The following is a 19078-nucleotide window of genomic DNA, read 5'->3' on the forward strand; positions in this document are numbered from 1 at the left end:
GGATGCAGGAGGAGCTCAGCGAGGCCTAAAGCTCTCTAAAGGCAGGTCTGAAGCTGAGGCTCCGTCATTCTTCCGTTCAGTTCATCGGCAAGAGCCTGCACGTGTGTCGAGTACCGGCAGATTGTTTAGAACGCTGGTGTTTTGGTTCTGCAGCTCCCCTTGCCCTGGGTTTCTGGTGTGTCGGTTTTGCCCTGTGTGCTGTGTAGGTCTGCACGGGTGAATGTGGATCCAGATCTGGGACAGCTGGAACTCGGGACTGAAGCATCAGATTTGGGGGGTTGTTCTCACAGAGGCTGGTCACGCTCTGCCTCGGGAAGGCCTGGCAGCGGGCCTTGAACCGCCCTGGGCAGGGTACCAAGATGGAGATTTCAGCTGAAAGAGGAGGGCAGGGTTGGGACCTGTGTGCTGAGAGCGAGGTGAGGGGCCAGGTCACGTGGGCTCTGCTTTGGGCCACAGGGCAGAGCCGGCCGGCTGGGTGTTGAGCTCTCGAAGCAGGGAGCCCTGGGGTTGGTTCACTGTGGCCAGCTGGCCTCTAAATGGAATATGCTGGACTTCTCGGTTCCCCTGTCTTGCCGAAATCAGTTCTGTTTGGAATTTCAGTTAATCAGCGGCTCACCCGTGGTCAACTTCTTGATTCTCTTTAGAGTCAGTAGTTGTATTACTGGTTCGGGTTGAATATCCTTTTGCAACCTCAGTTTCCAGATGCCAGCGGGACACTGGCTCCTAAGCTCTCCGAGTGGCCCACCGTGTCATTTAGCTGTCTAGTGCTGGTCTGAAATCGGGGAACAGGGGAGGCAACACATCTGTTGAGATCCTTTCACATGCTGGGCACTGTTCTCATTTTTCACGGTGAGGCAGGAAACTGAGGCCCCGAGGTGGTGGCTTGTTCCCGAAAGTCACACAGGTCAAGGTGACGGGCTGCCACGAGCCCCTTCCCTGGAGAGGCGTCCTCGGCAGTGTGCCCGGGGTCAGCTTCTCTTGCACGTTCTGTTTCCATTTCGAGGAGCCAGTTTTAGTTGCTCAGGTGTAACCAGCCTTTTTTTTCCCCCTCAGCCACAGCATTCCTGGGGGATGGGAAGCATTCCCGTTGGTACTGGGGGAGATGCTCCAATCCCAGGAGATCAGAGCAATCTCCCGGGAGAAGGTGATAGAGTGACAGCGTGAGGAGCCACTGCCATCCTGAGACAGAAAGCCTGTACGGTCAGCCGGGAAGTCAGAAGGGAGGGAAAAGTTGGATTAAAAGTTGATCCGTGGAGGCCCGTTATCGCCCTTCTGGCTAGACACATCTATTCCCTTGGCTGGTCAGCCATCCTGGTCTTGGAACGAATTCTGGCACCCAGCTCTTATTTCAGGTTTTTAAATGTTATCAGCCACTAGAATGTTCTGTCATCCCAACAGCACGTGTTTCTTATCTCGTGACTTATAACTGCCAAGATTACACTTTTATTTCCCACTGGCTGGTTTGGCACCGGTGGCTCCTAGATGAGACTTGGATTCCGGAGGGGTATCTTGGGCACCTTGATCCCTTCCCGTACCTGTTTCTCTTTCCTGGTTTGGTGTCTCCAGTTGACTCATCCTGTCTGCGTGTGCATAGTTTCTCATCTATAATTTTGCATCTTCAACTCCTGGCCAGGCCACTCCGGGCCACTCCCCGGACCAGGTGGTTCCTTTCTTGGGCACCTGCAGCCCTGTGTGCTCTGATTATCCACCCCTGTAGAGGGCTGCTACCTTTTTATTACCTATTGATTTCAGCCAGGAAAGTCACCAGGTGGCTCTCACCTTCCCTACAACTGCCGCCCCCCACCGTCTGTTTATTTAGCATAGTCAGGGAATGTGATTATTCATTCAAATGACTGTTGAGTTCTGAATAGTTTTTCTACTTTAACCACTTCAATGAAAAAATAGAGAGAGCCTGCATTTCTCTGCCTTCAAAGTGGGGGAGAACATAAGGGGCCCTTTTCTTGCATCTCGGGGTTGGCACCTCAGGCATCATGATCACAGAGCTTTTCTGGCGTGTGCACCACTCAGGGCCTTACACTAATGGGTCCTGGACTGTTAGGCGTTTTAAATTCTCCCCTCTGTGTTTTATATTTTGGGGGATGGTTCTTTTATTGCCAGCTTTCCCTTTTCATTACTGTAAGTGCCTCTAATAGATCCCTTCTTCCCAATGAAACTCACGCCTTCTTCCTCACAGCGTTCATTGTGAGGATCAGACAAGGCAATGTGAAGGCATTGGGGCTGGGAACTCTGGAGCCCTTCCAGCCCCGAGCCCCTGTCCTGCTGCTGGGTCTCCCGTTGAGGGGAAGAGAGAACGAGTCCAGGGAGGGGCCAGGAAAGCTGCAGGCACCCCAGCTGGCTAGCTCGGGCAAATCAGTGGCCTTCTGGAGGAACCTCAGTTTTCTGAGCTATAAAATTGGGATTAAATTGTCCCTCCGTGTTTCCTTGAGTTGCCAGGAGGTCAGAAAAAAAAGGAAGCCTCGAATGTGTGTATCACAGTGACTGTAAACCCAAATGCCATTCAGGCATTCATTGGCGGTTAACGTTCAGGTTGGAAGCTTACCCTGCAAACTGCTGGAGGGAACTGTCAGTTCTCAGAGGCTTGTTCTCGCGGAGATACTCAGCTCCTGGCTCCCTCCTTCCTGCTGGCTCTGGGTAGGATGCTGAGTCAGCAGTCGTGCATCTCCGTGCCTCCTGCGTCTCACGTAGTTTTGGTACAGCCAAATCAGGTTTAACCACAGTGCAGGCACCCACATGTATACACATGCGTGCGTGCCCCGTGCGTGTATGGAAACAGCGCCGGATCATCTCTCCCTCTCGCGTGGCACGTTTGTAGGCATGCTTTTACTTATCCCTGCTTCCTTATAAAGCATTCTCTACCTGTTTTCAAGAAAACCGAGTCTGAACACTGAAGCGCTACTAAGACGCTATGACTGTTCTTCATTTTTGGGCGAGCAGCAGGTCTTATTTCTTACAACATATTTTTTATTTTTTTTAAAGTAGAGGGATTTTTAAATTTATTTTATTTTATTTTTGGCTGTGTTGGGTCTTCGTTTCTGTGCGAGGGCTTTCTCTAGTTGCGGCAAGCGGGGACCACTCTTCATCGCGGTGCGCGGGCCTTTCACTAACGCGGCCTCTCGTTGCAGGGCACAGGCTCCAGACGCGCAGGCTCAGTAGTTGTGGCTCACGGGCCTAGTTGCTCCGCGGCACGTGGGATCTTCCCAGACCAGGGCTCGAACCCGTGTCCCCTGCATTGGCAGGCAGATTCTCAACCACTGCACCACCAGGGAAGCCCAACACATTATTTTTTAAATCTGGGGCTCTCCTCACCTATGGGAATAGCATCTCTTCAAAATCATAAATTTGATGGGATAAGCAAGGGCTTGCCGTCTAAGGGAGATGCAGTCCGTCGGAACTAATAGAAGTAGTTACAGATCACTGAGCCCTGTGTGCCCAGTGTTGTGCTAAGAATTGTCTTGTTTCATACAGAGTAGTGTATGCACAACAGAGCAATGAATAAAGGGCACTGGTGGTTTTGAAAGCAAATGGGGAGCTAGGTGTGAAGGAAGGGGAAGTATAGTTCTGGGCTGAACTGTGAAAATGCTTTCCTTCCCTGCCGGCAGTGCAAACAGAATGGTCTCTTTTACTTGATTGAATGGCTGTTGTGCAGTCAGACCAACAAAAGTATTTGTTGATCAGGGTCATTTGTTATTTGCTGGAGAAAATTCAGTGTAACCAGATCAGGTGACCTATTTCTGTGGCCCATCTGCTGGGATATGAAAATAGCATGGCTATTTGGGGCCCTTATTTTCTCCTTCCATTTTTCTGTTACATCTAGTACTCAGTGATGGGAAGGCTGGACACTCAGTTATAGGAAATGCTGTGGAGAGGATCCAGCCCCGAATGGGGGATGGGCAACCTTTAAGATCCCTGCCAATCCTGATCGTCTAATTTTAATTTTACCGGTAGTCTAAACTATTATACATTGAGGCAGTGTAATCCAGTTTTTAAAAACCTTCAGACGTGCCACAACTAAAGATCCTGCACGTGGCAACGAAGATCCTGTGTGTTGCAACTAAGACCCGGCACAGCCAAATAAATAAATAAATAAATATTTAAAAAAACCCAAAAACCTTCAGAAGAAGACAACAATTAGAATGACCTGAGAATCCAAATGGTCATTCTCTGAACAGCTGATTTAGAAATCTTGGTATTGAATCAATTACTAATATGCTCAGTGCTGTGATCTTAAGCTCATATCATGAAAACCTAAAATGCATACCACACATTTAAAAAATGGTGTAACAGGACCTGATGTATAACTTGAGAGACCTAGATGTTTTAGTGCAGGCCCTTGGCTACCCTTGGAGGTTTTTCTGTCCAAAGCCAGGCTGGGAAGAAAATCCTCTGGGAAGAAACGGTCAATATATGCTCAGTGAAGTGAATTTTTTTTTTTTACTTTTTCTGGAGAAGTCACCCCAGAAGAAAATAAGGCTTAAGAAACTACCAGGCAGCATTTGGGCGGTGATGGTGGAGTATGACAACTTACATCTTTCTGCCAAGGTTCAGATGGCAAGGACCACAGACATATTTGCATATAGTCATCAATATGCTGTGGATGCACATGGCATCTCTCAACAGAGATCGCCCCTGGCCAAGAATTGCTGAAAAATGAATTGTTTTGGACAAATGAATTGTCCCATTCTCCACTGAATTCTGTTATAAAATAAAAGATGTGGTGTGCTGCAACATTTTGACCTTTGCATGAGCTTAGAATGTCACATTGAAAAAAGAAATTAAGTTAAAACTTTACAGATTTAAAAGAAAACATTAGGGACTTCCCTGGTGGCGCAGTGGTTAAGAATCCGCCCGCCAATGCAGGGGACACGGATTCGAGCCCTGGTCCGAGAAGATCCCACATGCTGTGGAACAACTAAGCCTGTGTGCCACAACTACTGAGCCCACGTGCCACAACTACTGAAGCCCACGCGCCTAGAGCCCATGCTCCGCAACAAAAGAAGCCACTGCAATGAGAAGGTCACGTGCCACAACTAGAGGAAGCCCGCACACAGCAATGAAGACCCAACGCAGACATAAGTAAATAAATAAAATTAAAAAGAAAACATTAGCAACTTTCTGATAAAAGATTAAGAATGATATGCAAAATATTAGCCAAAGAACCCAAAACTCAAATCGATGTTCTGTGCAGTGGTTACCAGGGGAGATCATAGAGTAGAAAGCTGAGGGTTAGTGGAGAACCTGAAACTCTTGGAAGAGGAGTAATGCCCGGCACCTTGGTCCCTAAATTGTTCATTAGAGAGGCAGCAAAGCACCCATGCTTCGGCAAATGGGAGTCTTACTCCAAACTTCACCCTCCTTAACGACAAAAAAAAAACCCATCGCCAAAAACCCCATTAGTTGTGTAATCAGTTTGACTTTATGACCTGTGTCCTGGAAGTGCTACTCGGTGACGTCATGGCCTGTTGCCACAGGAGGTAGGAGAGAGCGCCTGTTGAGCATGGGCACATGCGCGTGTGCGCACACACACATGGATGTGCTGAGACCTGGGATTGTCTGGCAACAGTGACATGTCAAATGGCAATTTGCAACTTAGAACCACAGAGAGGGTTTGTTTTCCTCTTCTGTCTGTCCCAGTTATTTAACTGATGGCAGATGTCCTCATTAAGGGCTATTAGCGCATCAGAAGATGTTTGCTGAGCCTGGAAAAGGGCTAACCCCTTTTACATGGACCAAAATACATCTTCTCGGGTAGCCAACCCCTCCCTGTGGGTGACAGTGGTGTGGTGAGAAGCAAAGAGGACTCGGGATATCTTAAAACTGTACATCAGCCAGGAAGTCTTTTTTAGCTTGAGTTTATGTTTTGGTCAAGGACTTCAGTAAGTCGAAAATGTAACATTGTAAAGCTGGATTTGACTATGTGTTGAAACACTGTTATTGTTACCCTGAAATAGATGTTTCTTGATTTCTCTTTGCAGTACCAGAACCATATGGCAAGTTAGGGGCTGGCTGGTTATTATGGACCATCAATAGCTCCCAAGAAAGAAACCAATAGGGGGGTGAGTTGAAAGTAGAGATCAGGGAAGAAAGATTTGAAGGAAGCGGTGGTTACATTGGTAGAAACATGCTGGGAGGGGGTTGGGACCCTCGAGCTAAGGTATAAAGTAACAGACCGTCCTGGAAAGTCCCTCTAGAGTCCAGATTACCCTGGATCCTCTTCCTGCCTGCATGGCAGACCTCTGTAGGTGCTTGAATTCACTTCTGAATCCCCGAAGGACTTGAGGGATGGTGTTATCTGTTGAGCCATGTTCCTAATGTAATGCTGATCAACAAACCTGGCCATCCTGCCCAGCCTACATTTAGTCTAGATTCATGTTTTTTCACTTCCATGCTATCAATCCGCAGTGTAAATTTGGCTAAGATTTCCCTTAACTTTTGGGATTGATTACATTATCTCTCTGCACCCTCTCAGAGGGCAATATTGTGTATAAAGGTCTTCCCAAACTGCTCAATGATTAACAGTGACCTGGACTGCTGAACAAGGTTGGAGGAAAGCATTGACCTTTATTTTGTAGGTGGGAGGCTAGGATGCAAATGGAGAATGGGTTTTCAAGGAAAGAAAATGCGCACAAGGAGACTTGCAGGATTGGGAGCTGGTTTTTTGTTTGTTTGTTTTGCTTTTGCTTTTTTTTTTTTTTCCTGTAGAGGTTCACTGACATAGGGGAAAAAAATACCACGTAGATGAAAAGCAACTTGAGTGTTTTATTTTGAGAGATCTCACACCTATTGGAATAATGGTATTTGACATTGACACCAGATAGACATGAGTTCAGTCCCTAGTGGCTGCCTTTCCTGGTTGTGTAGCCTTGGCAACCTAACCTCTCAGTGGCTCAGTTTCCTCATCAGAAATAAAAGACCGTATGTTTATCTTAAGTCGCTCTGAGGATTAAATTAGGTACAATTTGCGAAAGCTGGTGCTATTAGGCATTTAATAAAGGCAGTTTCCCTTCCTTCTTTCTCTTCTGCTTTTAAAAATTAAGATTTGGGCGCACTATAAATAAATAATAAAAGGTATTTCAGGGTGGAATTCAGGCCAGTTAAAGGTGAAAGGCCAGAGAACGCATGTGGGAAGAAGCCGGAAGTGGGCAGGTTCACCAACTGTGCAAATCCAGCAGGCTTTGGAAGGTGCAGCTTCACAAACCAAGTAAAAAGCGTTCTTTACATTTAAAAAAAAAAAAAGACTTAACAAAAACATCGTCAGAGTCTGTTAGCCAAATATTTCAGGCTCCGTCTGGAAGCCCAGGAATTTTGGAAATACTACCCTTTCTTCATTTTCAGTGGTAGAAACCTCAAACTTCCTGCTGTGGAAAGTGGGGGTGGCCACTGTGTTTTTTTCTTTCTTTCTTTTTTTTTTTTTTTTTGGGTCAAGAGCAGGATTGTTTCTTTCTCTGGATGGTTGCCGCCATCTGATGTCTCTAAGTGGCACTGTGGCTTCACTTCTAGCTCAGCGACATTAAACTGAGGGTTAGAGGTTCTTGTTTCTGGCTTGAGGCTTCGAGGATGGCGGTAGGTGACTGAGTTTTTAAACGCAAATTAGCACCAAATTAGCTTGGACATTTTTTTTTTGGTAGTGGTAAAGAATTTACTCCTTACGTTTTTATTCCTTTTGATGACATACATAGTAAAGCTTTCCAATAGAGTGTTACTAAATATAAAGTCACCAGACACCTAGAGAGGAACTCTGTAGGATGCTGTGATTTTGACCTTTTTCTTATCTCTTTGCTCTCTAGGGAATTCATGGTGGAGATACCATACTCTCTGATTCTAGCCCTTGAAGCTCTGAGTAAAACACTGATAAAAATGTGCCAAACCCTTTTCCTCTATATTTGCGACTTTATTCTTATCTTTTAAGCTTATTTTTACCCTTCACGTTTTGTTATTGTGGAGATGTTTGCTGAGCATACTTTCCTGGGATGGTTGGGAAGGAGGCCAGGAATCGGGAGACGTGAAGATGGCATGGGACCCAAACGAAGCCCCGAGGTACTTCTGGACAAGGGTGAAAAGTAAAGAAGGTTTATGGGACTATTCAAAGAAAGTTTGAACCCATAGCTGTGGTGCAGTTTTCTCCTGGCGTGGGTGCGGCCAGGGGCAGAGGGGTGGGAGGGAGGGGAAAGGCCGCTGGAACAGTCTCTGGGAATGCCAAGCTTAATAGACAGGGGTGGAGTTAGCCTGATGGGCATTCCAGGTAGGGAAATGGTGTTGGTATGGAGTCCGTGAAAATCCTAGTATTTTACACCTGCCACAGCACCGGGGATATGCTCTGTACAAATCAGTTCCTCGGCTAAATACTGACTGGAGAAGTGAGTTAAGAGGGAACAGAGGACCTGGGGCAGCAGAGATTCGGAGTGTGCTAGGGTACCCGGAGGGAATGAGCCGCAGGATGGCTGAGGAGCCACGAGCGCTCTGGAGAAGGGGCAGCGTGAGTTCGCAGGGTGCCAGGTCTGATTCTTCCCCTTCGCCAGCAGACCCAGCAGGCGTGGGAGCAGCTGTGCCCCCTGGTAGCGATCCACTCCTCGAGCCCTGTGCGGATGCGAGGGATTCTGGTTTCTGGAGGTGAAGGGACTGCAAAGTTCTGACCTGTTGTTGGGTGACCAGTGAAAGTCAGTTCTTGGAGAGGAGCTGGTGGGAATGAAGCTGCTGAGAAGGGCAACCAGTAACCTGAGGACTGGGAGGGGGAACCAGGAAGGAGGGTATGCCTGGGGTTGTGAGCACAAAGCTTGACCCTCTGGTGCTGGGCAGTGCCTTGTGACCCAGGTCACGACATGGACAGCAGAGATGGAAGTCAGTGGAGTCCAAGGAGGTGAGAATAGGGAAGTAGAGGCCATAGGTCATGGGCCCCAGGCAGAGGGTATTTGGAAAGAGGAGGGGGAGCGTGGTGTCGTCCTAAAAAAAAACACAGACTTTGAAGTCAGTAGGTCCTGAGGGGCCCTGATTTGGCCTTTTACCCTGACCTTGGTCAAGTCTTTTAATCTCTCTGGGTCTTTGTTTTTTTGAGAACAGAATAAGGGTGGACGCTAATGGTACCTGTGGAATGAGAGAATGCCAGTACCACACTTAGAGTCTAGCACATAGGAAATGCTCTTCAGTGTTAGGTATGGATACAATGTCTACACATAAATGAGGTGTTAAGAGGTGAGCTGTCCAAATAACCTGGGGGTTACATCTTATTACCTAATGGGGGAAAAAGGGATTATGCATCATCTTTTTAAGAACATGAAAGGTTAGTCTAATACAGAATTATTTAGAAGCCTGTGTCCAGAGGGCTTCTACTGGAATGTTCTGATTGCTCCTTGAAGGTCGATAAGGGGAGTATTAGCATTGTGACTTACAGATGAGGAAACAGGCTCTGAGCGGGGTCCACAGTGCGGCCGGAGGCAGATCTACCGTGTTTTCCCTGCATCCTGCTTAGCAGGGAGGCTGTGGATCCCGGCTGGGATTTCCCAAGAGCAAGCTCGTTGACTGTTTTGAATCTCTGAGGTCCCATGAGATTGACTTCCTCTTTTCTGGAATGGTGAAGGCACCTGAAGGTCAAGGGGTATCCCCCGCCCCCCCCCCCCCCCCCCGCCGCCCTGGGGCTTATAGAGTGCCGGCTGGTTAGAACCCCGCCTCTCAGGCAGGAGGATTTTGACTAAAGGAGCATCACACCAAGCCTTCTGGTGTTATCTCCTTCCTAGCTCTGCTTCCCTATAAAATGCAGAGGACAGCGCTCCCCAGTGCCCTGCTTTCTGGAGTAGTATACGTGGGGGTGAGCTGATGGCTCTGAGCACGCAGAGATGATGTGTGCGGTTTCCAGAGCAGCTCCTGCCCTTCGTGGGGTGACCGTGCAGAGGCCTGGAACGGTTCTCCTTGGTCCACGTCAGGGCTGTGGTCCTGGTTTCCATCGGCCCTGAATGCTCGAGTGGCCTAAGCCCTGAGCCTGTCGGGGGCAGGGTGCAGACAGCTGGGAGGCGCTGAGAAGACCTGGGTTTGGAGTCAGGAGACCAGATCCCGTTCAGGCCCTGACACCAACTACCTGTACCGCCAGGAATAAGTGGCTTAAGCTCCGCACATGAGTTCCCTCAAGTGGAAAACAAGGATAGTTAGCACGGCTCACTTCTGTGGCTGCTGGCAACTTTGAAGCCAGCTGAGCTTGAGAATCTGAGTGTCTGACAGACCCCCTCCCGCTCTGACTTAGTGCTGTGGTAATAGCATCCTGACCCGGGAAGCGGACGTTGGTGTGTGTGCTCAGATGCTCCCTGCGGGCAGAGCAGTTTCAGCAACACAACCCTGGGTACAGCCCTCAGGAAGAAGAATAAGGAATTTGTTAAATTGGCAGTGATGCATCTGCCTAAGAAAGCACTGTGTGACTTATAAAAGTGAGATTGTAGAATAACATTTAGTGATGCAGTATAACGCACACAGGATAAGTGTAAATTCAGTTTACCAAACCATGATCCCATTTTTGTAGAAATAGAAATATATAAATCTATGTGTAGAGGACTTCCCTGGTGGCGCAGGGGTTAAGAATCCGCCTGCCAATGCAGGGGACACGGGTTCAAGCCCTGGTCCGGGAAGATCCCACATGCCGCGGAGCAACTAAGCCCGTGCGCCACAACTACTGAGCCTGCACTCTAGAGCCCGCGAGCCACAACTACTGAGCCCATGTGCCGCAACTTCTGAAGCCCGCATACCTAGAGCCCGTGCTCCACAACAAGAGAAGCCACCGCAGTGAGAAGCCCGCGCACCGCAACAAAGAGTAGCCCCCGCTCGCCGCAACTAGAGAAAGCCCGCGCACAGCAAAGAAGACCCAATGCAGCCAAAAATAAATACATAAAATAAATAAATTTATAAAAAAAAAAATCTATGTGTAGAAGAAAGCTTGGAATGCTGTATAGGAAACATGGGTATCTCTGGGAGGCTGCTTCTTGAGGGATTTGTTTTTCTTTGTGCTTATCAGTATATTCTAAATGTCCTACTAGTAACAGGTATTACTTTTGTAAAAAGAAAAAAGTTGTAAAAGTTACTTGAAAGTGCTTCATCCTTTTTAACGGACGCTCACGGGTTCCGGCTGTGTGTATGGCTTCCTGATGCCTGCAGATACGGGATAAAGGACTCTTTGTCCCCTTTGCCTCCCAGGAAAGGCAGCGGCATGGCCAGCGTTCTGTCCCGGCGCCTTGGCAAGAGGTCCCTCCTCGGCGCCCGGGTGTTGGGGCCACCCGGGGCTGCCCCACCCTTGGAGCCTCAGGCAGAGCTGCTTGAGGGGGCGGCTCCCCAGCCCTTCCTTGCCTCTAAGGACACGTCCTGCCAGGAGCAGCCCAAGGAACTCCTCAAGGCTCCAGGCACCTCAGGCCTCCAGCAGGTGGCCTTTCAGCCCGGGCAGAAGGTAGGTTGATCCCCGAGTGGACAAATGTCCGATCTCCCCAGGCTTGCGTCTGGCGGCCCAGTGGTGCCCTGAGTGAAACTCTCTGGGCACTGGCTTTAGCATAGACCTTTCCCCTGCAGCCATATGAGCCCTTGGGCAGCAGGCTTCCCAAGGGAATGAGCAGACCCAGGGCTCCTCCACGACAGTTCTGGGCTCAGGCCTGTTCAGAACCTCAGTTCAAAGCATGGCCAGAGCTGTTTCTCTTAATCTGTCTCAGTTTGCAACTTTACAAAAACAAGGGAAAGAATCTCAGACTTACAGGAGACAGATAAGATTGCATCTTTGAATTACCTTTAGATGTTTTCAAGAGATGAAGGTGTTTGTTTAGTTAGAATGCCATTTGGAGTCCCTTTTCCAGTGTTTCCTCCCCTGTGGCAGGGCTCAGGCATCACCTGTGCCTGATATTGTCACTAGATCCAGATGCATGGGCTTCTCTTTCATTGCCTTCTCAAGAGCTGATAATAGAGGCTCTGCTTTCTGCCTCTGTTTCAAGGCTTGTGTCGTCCAGACATCTCTTCCCATGAGGTGAGGCCACCTGGCAACTGCTAGGCACCCTTGAAAGCAGTCAGCCTACTTCTTCACCACTACCATCTTGCTCCCAGGTAGACTCAGGATTCTCTGAAGGGAAAAATGCAGGGTGTGAGCAATTCAAGGCAATAGTTGGGGACCAGCAGATATATAGGACTTCAGAGGCTAGTCAGGGCAAGAAATCAGTAGGAGGGACACAGATTCCAAATTTGTTTGATTTGAGAATTTAATCCGTTTACATTTAAAGTAATTAGTGATAGGTAAGGACTTGGTATTGCTATCTTGTTAACTGTTTTCTGACTGGTTTGTAATTCCTTTGTTTCTTTCTTCTTCTCTTGCTGTCTTTTTTTTGGTGATTTGTTGATTTTTTTTTTTTTTTTTGGAGTCCTGTGCATTGATTTATCTTTTGTGTATCTCCTAGAGGTTTTTTTCTTTGTGGTTACCATGAGGCTTACAGAAAACGTCCCATAGTTATAACAGTCTATTTTAAGATGATAACAACTTTAATTGCATATAGACTCCAAGTTAAAAAAAAAAAAATCCCAGAAACTGACACATTTGCTCTCTCCATCTAGAGAATCTATAAGGATTTGTTTTGGGAAGAACCAATCCACTGTAGCTAGTCTGGGTGTTCAGGTGGGAAGCAGGTACCTGGGAGCATCTGCGTGAATTAAAGATGAGTCAGAGCATGCAGTTTGTGGCATACGGCTCCTGGCTCCCAGAACTTGGGACATGTGGAGTGAGAACTCCCAAGTACTGACCACTGTTTGCTGTTTTTCTCTCCCCAGGTTTGTGTGTGGTACGGGGGTCAAGAGTGTACAGGACTGGTGGAGCGGCATAGTTGGGCAGAGGATAAGGTGACTGTCTGGCTGTTGGACCAGAAGTTACAAATCTGCTGCAAAGCGGAGGAGGTGTGGCCGGCCGAGCTACAGAGCCCCATCCCCCAGGCGCCACCTCCCGAGCAGGGAACCCAGGCGCCAGCCTACAGGCCTGTCTCCAGGAACATTGATGTCCCAAAGAGGTTTGTGTGACAGAACCTGGGCTCTGAAAGACACATGGGTGGTGAGGTATGGGGTTTTGGGATGCCTTGTGTTGGGGAAGGGATGTGGAACTACCAGGTGTCTAGTTGTCAAGATATTGGACAAATGGGATACAGTGAGAGGGCATCCTTTTGAAAAGACCCAGAAGGGCGTCTTTTCTTCCCCGTAACTCTATTATGGGTGATATAGCTTTGTCTGGCTAAGGGCTATTTTTTTCCCGTTTCGTGCTCAAACTAAAATTAGGTCTTAGTTTTTCATGATGAGAGAGAAAAAATGGCTTAGATCAGGAGTCAGCAAACGTGTTCAGAATGGGCCAGAGAGTAAATAACGTAGGCTTTGTGGGCCAAATGGTCTCTGTCACAGCTGCTCTGCTTGGCTGTGGTCACGTGAAATCAGCCACAGATAGTATGTAAACAGGCGGGCGTGTTGTGCCCCAATAAAACCTTACTTACGGACACTCAGATTTCAATTTCATGTCATTTCCATGTGTCATGTCAAGAAGGAATATTCTTCTTTTGATTTTTAAAACCATTTAAAAATTGTTAAGCCATTCTTAGCTTGTGAGCCAGGCTAAAACAGGCGGAAGGCTCAGTCTAGAGATTGCAGACCCCTGGCTAGATATTTAAAACTATTGACGTTGAATGAAGAATGCTTACTTTGCTTTAGAATTTTTTTAAAAAATTATTTTTACTTTTCTGGCCACACCGCACAGTATGCAGGATCTTAGCTCCCGACAAGGGATTGAACCCGCGCCCCCTGCAGTGGAAGCGCAGTCTTAACCACTGGACCCCCCAGGGAAGTCCCTGCTTTAGAATTTTATGACATGATTTTTTTCCCTGAGAATATGTATATTCTAATTTCTATGTTATATACTTTATGCACATTGATATTTTAAGATTAAAAAAGAAAATCTGCCAATGAGATTCTTTTTTTTTTTTTTAATAAATTTACTTATTTTTATTTATTATTTTTCGCTGTGTTGGGTCTTTGTTGCTGCATGCGGGCTTTCTCTAGTTGCAGCGAGCAGGCGCTACTCTGTTGCGGTGCGCGGGCTTCTTATTGCAGTGGCTTCTCTTGTTGCGGAGCACGGGCTCTAGGCATGCGGGCTTCAGTAGTTGTGGCACGCAGGCTCAGTAGTTGTGGCTCGCGGGCTCTAGAGCTCAGGCTCAGTAGTTGTGGCGCACGGGCTTAGTTGCTCCGCGGCATGTGGGATCTTCCCGGACCAGGGCTCGAACCGGTGTCCCCTGCATTGGCAGGTGGATTCTTAACCACTGCGCCACCAGGGAAGCCCCTGCCAATGAGATTCTCGTATACAGGATGTGTAAGCAGTTGAGCCCTGCCCCCCGCCCCATCTGTGTTTGTCTGTGAGTATTACTGTTACTGACAGTACACCCCGTGTCTTGAGACCAGACCAGAGCAACAACATTTGTGATTGTCAATTCAATGGAATACTGGCAAAGAATTTGTCTTTCTATTCTGTGGAAATAAAAATACAAATAATCATATAAAAAGGGGGATGCTGACACATTTAATATATTACTAGTTTTCGTTTAGCTGCTTCAAGCCCAGTCGTATATTTTAGTGGATCTGAATTGTAAAGAATGAATTGTATAATACAGTCCTTTGAAATAGAGGAGCCACCTAGAAATTTATTTCAGACTGACTTTTCATACTTTAGCATTAACTTATAGATAACTTTAATTTTATTTCCAAATAATGTAACTTTATATGGATTAAAAAAATTATGTGTAAAATTTTATAGAACTCTGCTGTATAAAGCATTGAGATTTACACTGGAAGATTTATTTTAGTATTTCTGGGTTTTTTGCTCATTGGCTTATGTACCAGGTTCTGTTCACATTCAGAAGCTATCACAATACCTCATCATTAATCTTGGGGGGAGGGGAAGGAATTGGTTAGTGTAATTGCTCCCTCTTAAATTTAAATATAAAACGAGGAAAGGAAGGTAATTTTGGTGATTTTGAATTCTAGCTGGCCGTCTTTTACGCCCATGCTTTATTTCATTGCTTGGACTCATTTTCCTTTCCCCCAAATAAAATTCTTGATTTTAAGCTGCAGACTTAGAGTTAGGAAGGGAATTCAAGGGAGAGTGGAACTGCCTCCTGGTGTCAGCAGTGGGATGGGGACCAGCCTGCTTCTGCGGGCATTGACTGATATTATCAGTGTAGCTCAGAATTGAGTATTTTTCATGAAGAATGAGGAGAGGTCTGCATGCTTTATTTAACGATATTACTTGAGCACACACTGACTGATTGGAGTCAAGGCGTGGAGGGGACAGTCTAGGAATGTAAGATGCTCCCATGACCAGCTGTGTCGGGAAGTAACCTTTGGCTCTCACCTGTCTGAATCCAGGAAGTCGGATGCAGTGGAAATGGACGAGATGATGGCAGCCATGGTGCTGACGTCCCTGTCCTGCAGCCCTGTGGTGCAGAGTCCTCCTGGGGTCGAGACCAACTTCTCTGGTGAGGAACGGGGCCCGGGTGGGTTCTGGGCGTGGCAGAGGCCCACGTCCGACCTCTTCTGCTTTGGGCAGCTAATTGCCTAAGTCGCTGGCTTGGCAGCAGGGTTTCTGGAGTCTCTTCTCCCTGGCATCCCAGAGTGGCTGAGTGACACGGAGTTAGCCGCTTCCATTCTTTTTCCTCAGTTTCCTCCTCTGGGGAGAAGCTTCCTGGTGCATTGTGAAGATGATTGAGCACGGGACTGAGCCACACTGGCCACTTGAGTAAGTTCTTCAATGGGAGTAAGCGAGCGAGGCACTTGTGGGGCTGAACATGGCCAGTGGAGGAACATTGAGTTCTAAAGGTAGAAACTTACCAAATGGTCCCCTAGTGGCCTCAGCCGATTCACTCCCCCGTTACAAGTGCCTGATTCAGCCTTGTAAATTAGTGTGGAACACATGAGCTGAAGTCTAAAATAAATCTAATTGAGTAATACAAATCGATAGTAAGACTTCACAGCAAATTTATAAATTAAAAGAAAATTCTAGCACAACCCCCAAAATACATCACGAGTAATATGGGAGGAAGGAGGGTTGCTGGATATTAGTAGCTTGATAAGACTGGTAGTGAACCTGAATGGGTTTTTTTTGAAACTTGTCATCAGGCTGGCCTAACTTACTCCCAGGGAATAACTTTTTCATTGGTGAGATCTAACTGAATTGCAAGCTCCTTAAAAGCTTATAGGAAAATACGGAGTCAGCTCTGAACACATACCAGGAGGAAAGTGGCCTTTATAAGCATCCCTCATAAGTAATCTCCCTACATAGAAAATCAATTTAAGGGGGTGATAAGGCAGACTGACTTGTTTCACCCAAGGCCTGTCGTCAATGGCTAGGCTGCTAGAGGAAGCTATTGCAGTCTGATGGTACCAGTTGTGAGGCAAAGCATCGCACACCTGCTCTGTGAGCACCTGGGGGCCACACAGGCAATGCAGGGAGGAAAGGAGTCAATTTTAAGTTCTTAGGAAACTCTATGAGTTTAGGAGATGCAGGAGGTTGGTCAACAGGAAGAAGATCCAGGAAAGTGTCATAAAGGGAAAGAAAATCGTTGACTGCAATTCCCATTAGGTTGTGTGTGTGTGTGTGTGTGTGTATAATCCATCTACATATGTTCACACACACATCCCAACACCAGCATATATGTATCTTAACTGATAATATGCCATGACATCTTAAGTCCACTTTGATAAACATTTTTCATTGTCTATTAAAGACTTTTTTTCCCATTACAGTATCTTTAAAAAAAAAAAATTTGTGGATTGACTGATTGATTTGGCTGCCCCAGGTCTTAGTTGCAGCTTGCAGGATCTTTAGTTGTGGCATGTGGGATCTAGTTCCCTGACCAGGGATCGAACCTGGGCCCCCTGCATTGGGACTGTGGAGTCTGAACCACTGGACCACCAGGGAAGTTCCAATATATTTCTGATCTTACGCTGAAGTCAGTGGAGAAATAAGGCCCCCTTGGCAGCTAATTACGTTGACGTATTCTGCAAGGTGAGGTCTGTACAACAACCAGAACCTTGTTCTAATCGTGGATACTCTTTGTGCAGAATCCACCCATTCCCTCTGGTCTCCGTACTGTTAGGATGGCTCTGCGTGGGCGTGTAGAGAGCAGAGGGAATCACAAGGATTTCTTAGACGTCCACCACGCGTTTGCAGGGGAGCACTTTGCTTTCATGCTCTGTTGACCCTGCCCTAGAAAATCTTACGACCTAAGGTAGAGTGATTTATGTTCCTCTTACAAGGTATAGGTTAATTTATGAGATTCACTTTTTGCTTTGTTTCGTATTTTTCCTTGTGTGCCAATTTGCCAGTGTCATTGTTGAGCCACTTGAATGGTTCCTCGGTGGAAGGCTGCTGTATTGTAGGGCGGGCCTGCCATTTGACCTGCTCTCTTCTCCTGTCCTGATGCTAGATGTAGCACTTCCGCTCCCTTGCCCTTCTCTCCCTGATAGGTTTCTTGAGTGGACGTGTGCGAACCGTTGACCTGCTGGCAGCTCCTGAGATCTTTCCTGAAGGGCTACCCTGTTTTTAGCCCCATGTGTAGATGTCGTAAACTCTTTGGTTTCCAGGAAGTCATTGCTTTGAGACTTGACAGTGACACTTAGGAAGGGCAGAGTTCATCTGTCCACTTCTGTTTGGGTGGGCTTTTCCTAGCGTGTGAGACTTAAGTAAGGAGAGCCTGCATTGGAAACACGAAATGCTGGGTGTCTAGATTAGCCTAGAAGGGGTTTGGAATATGGAGGAGGATGAGAGAAAAGCAGTGGGATGTTTATCCTGCCACAGGGGATGTGGTAGACCGTCTCGGAATCCAGGGTAAGGAGGCTCCGTGGAATGCTGCCCATGTTGGGAGTTGGGGCTTTTGGGGACAAGGCCACCATACCTGCGTGTGTCACAGTGTTCCCCCCTTTTCTTGCTGTTTCCACATATCAAAATTTCAGATTCTCCTATAGTAAAAATAAATATGGATTTATGGTGTCGGCATGGAAGAATCTGGGTCGGGCCTAAAGCAGCCCGAAGAAAGGCAGCTTAAAAACTGAAAATTTGACATGTCTCACCTGTGACCTTCCTGTTCAGACGCATTGCTGGGAGCAGGGCAGCGGGTTTAGGCCACGTCGGCTGTGTGGGCCTCCTGTCATCTTGTGATGAGTCTGAACTGCTCTCAGAGCTCGTCTTTCCTTCTCTAAGCGTGTTGCCTGTGGATAAAAGAGGAGCCACCTGGGCCACAGCTAGCTCTGGTAAAGGCTACACCTCCTGACAGCTGCGAGAGCTGGCTGGCTGGTTTCTTTTCACACGCCGGTTTTGATGTACTTGCCTGGGTTTAAGTGATCAAACAGGCATTTTTCAAGAAAGCCTGGTTAACAAGCCCTTAACCTGGCCTCTCCATTCCTACTCTGCTGCAGGGAAAGCTTCCCAAGTGGTACCCAGCCCGCTTGTCTGTGCTTGGGAGGGAGGCAGGAGAGGCTCTGCCCCTCCCCTCTCCCCGCTCTCCCCCTGCCTTTAAAGTGACAAGTACATTTTAATTAGGTTATCTTTCCATTAATAATACAGGTTTCCCCTGCTATCTGAAAGTAGAACGTTTCGATGAAAGCTGAAACGGTATAAAGCAGAGCAATTACCTTAGGACACATCTTGCTAACAGATGCACAGAATAAATCGAGATAAAGCACGGATGCTCACAGACACAGTTCAAAGCTGTGGTGGCTAGGTGCTGAGGCGCTGAGTGTGGTTCCCAGAAAGGAGCTCAGCGGGGCCACTCCTACTGCTTGGGGCGCGCACTGCCTCTGTCACAGCTCGCTGCAAAACCAACATCGAACGCGATTTTCACCTTTTTTCATAAAGTGAAAACCCTCCTTAGATTTCTTTTAGTTAATGAGAACAGGTACTAATGTACGGTTGTCACTTGGTATTTGTGGGGGATTGGTCCAGGACCCGTGCGGATACCAAAATCCATAGATGCTCAAGTCCCTTGTATAAAATGGCATAGTACTTGCATGTAACCTACGCATATCCTCC

At 47.3% G+C, this 19078-nt stretch overlaps 1 protein-coding gene across 4 annotated transcripts in view; it reads left to right on the forward strand.

Moving 5' to 3' along the window:
• The window catches only part of ZNF395 (zinc finger protein 395), a 40482-nt gene that overhangs the window by 12892 nt on the left and 8512 nt on the right, over positions 1–19078 (forward strand). For 3 of the 4 annotated variants that reach the window (XM_036855305.1, XM_036855308.1, XM_036855307.1), the window contains exons 2-4: positions 11191–11437; positions 12793–13025; positions 15418–15527. In XM_036855305.1, coding sequence (XP_036711200.1) covers positions 11191–11437; positions 12793–13025; positions 15418–15527 — 590 coding nt within the window. Of the gene's footprint in view, positions 1–984; positions 1201–11190; positions 11438–12792; positions 13026–15417; positions 15528–19078 lie in introns of those variants that run through there. The other variant, XM_036855306.1, reaches the window with a different exon arrangement.

This window comes from Balaenoptera musculus, chromosome 6 (assembly GCF_009873245.2).
Source record: "Balaenoptera musculus isolate JJ_BM4_2016_0621 chromosome 6, mBalMus1.pri.v3, whole genome shotgun sequence".
In the NCBI taxonomy this organism is placed as follows: Eukaryota; Metazoa; Chordata; class Mammalia; order Artiodactyla; family Balaenopteridae; genus Balaenoptera; species Balaenoptera musculus.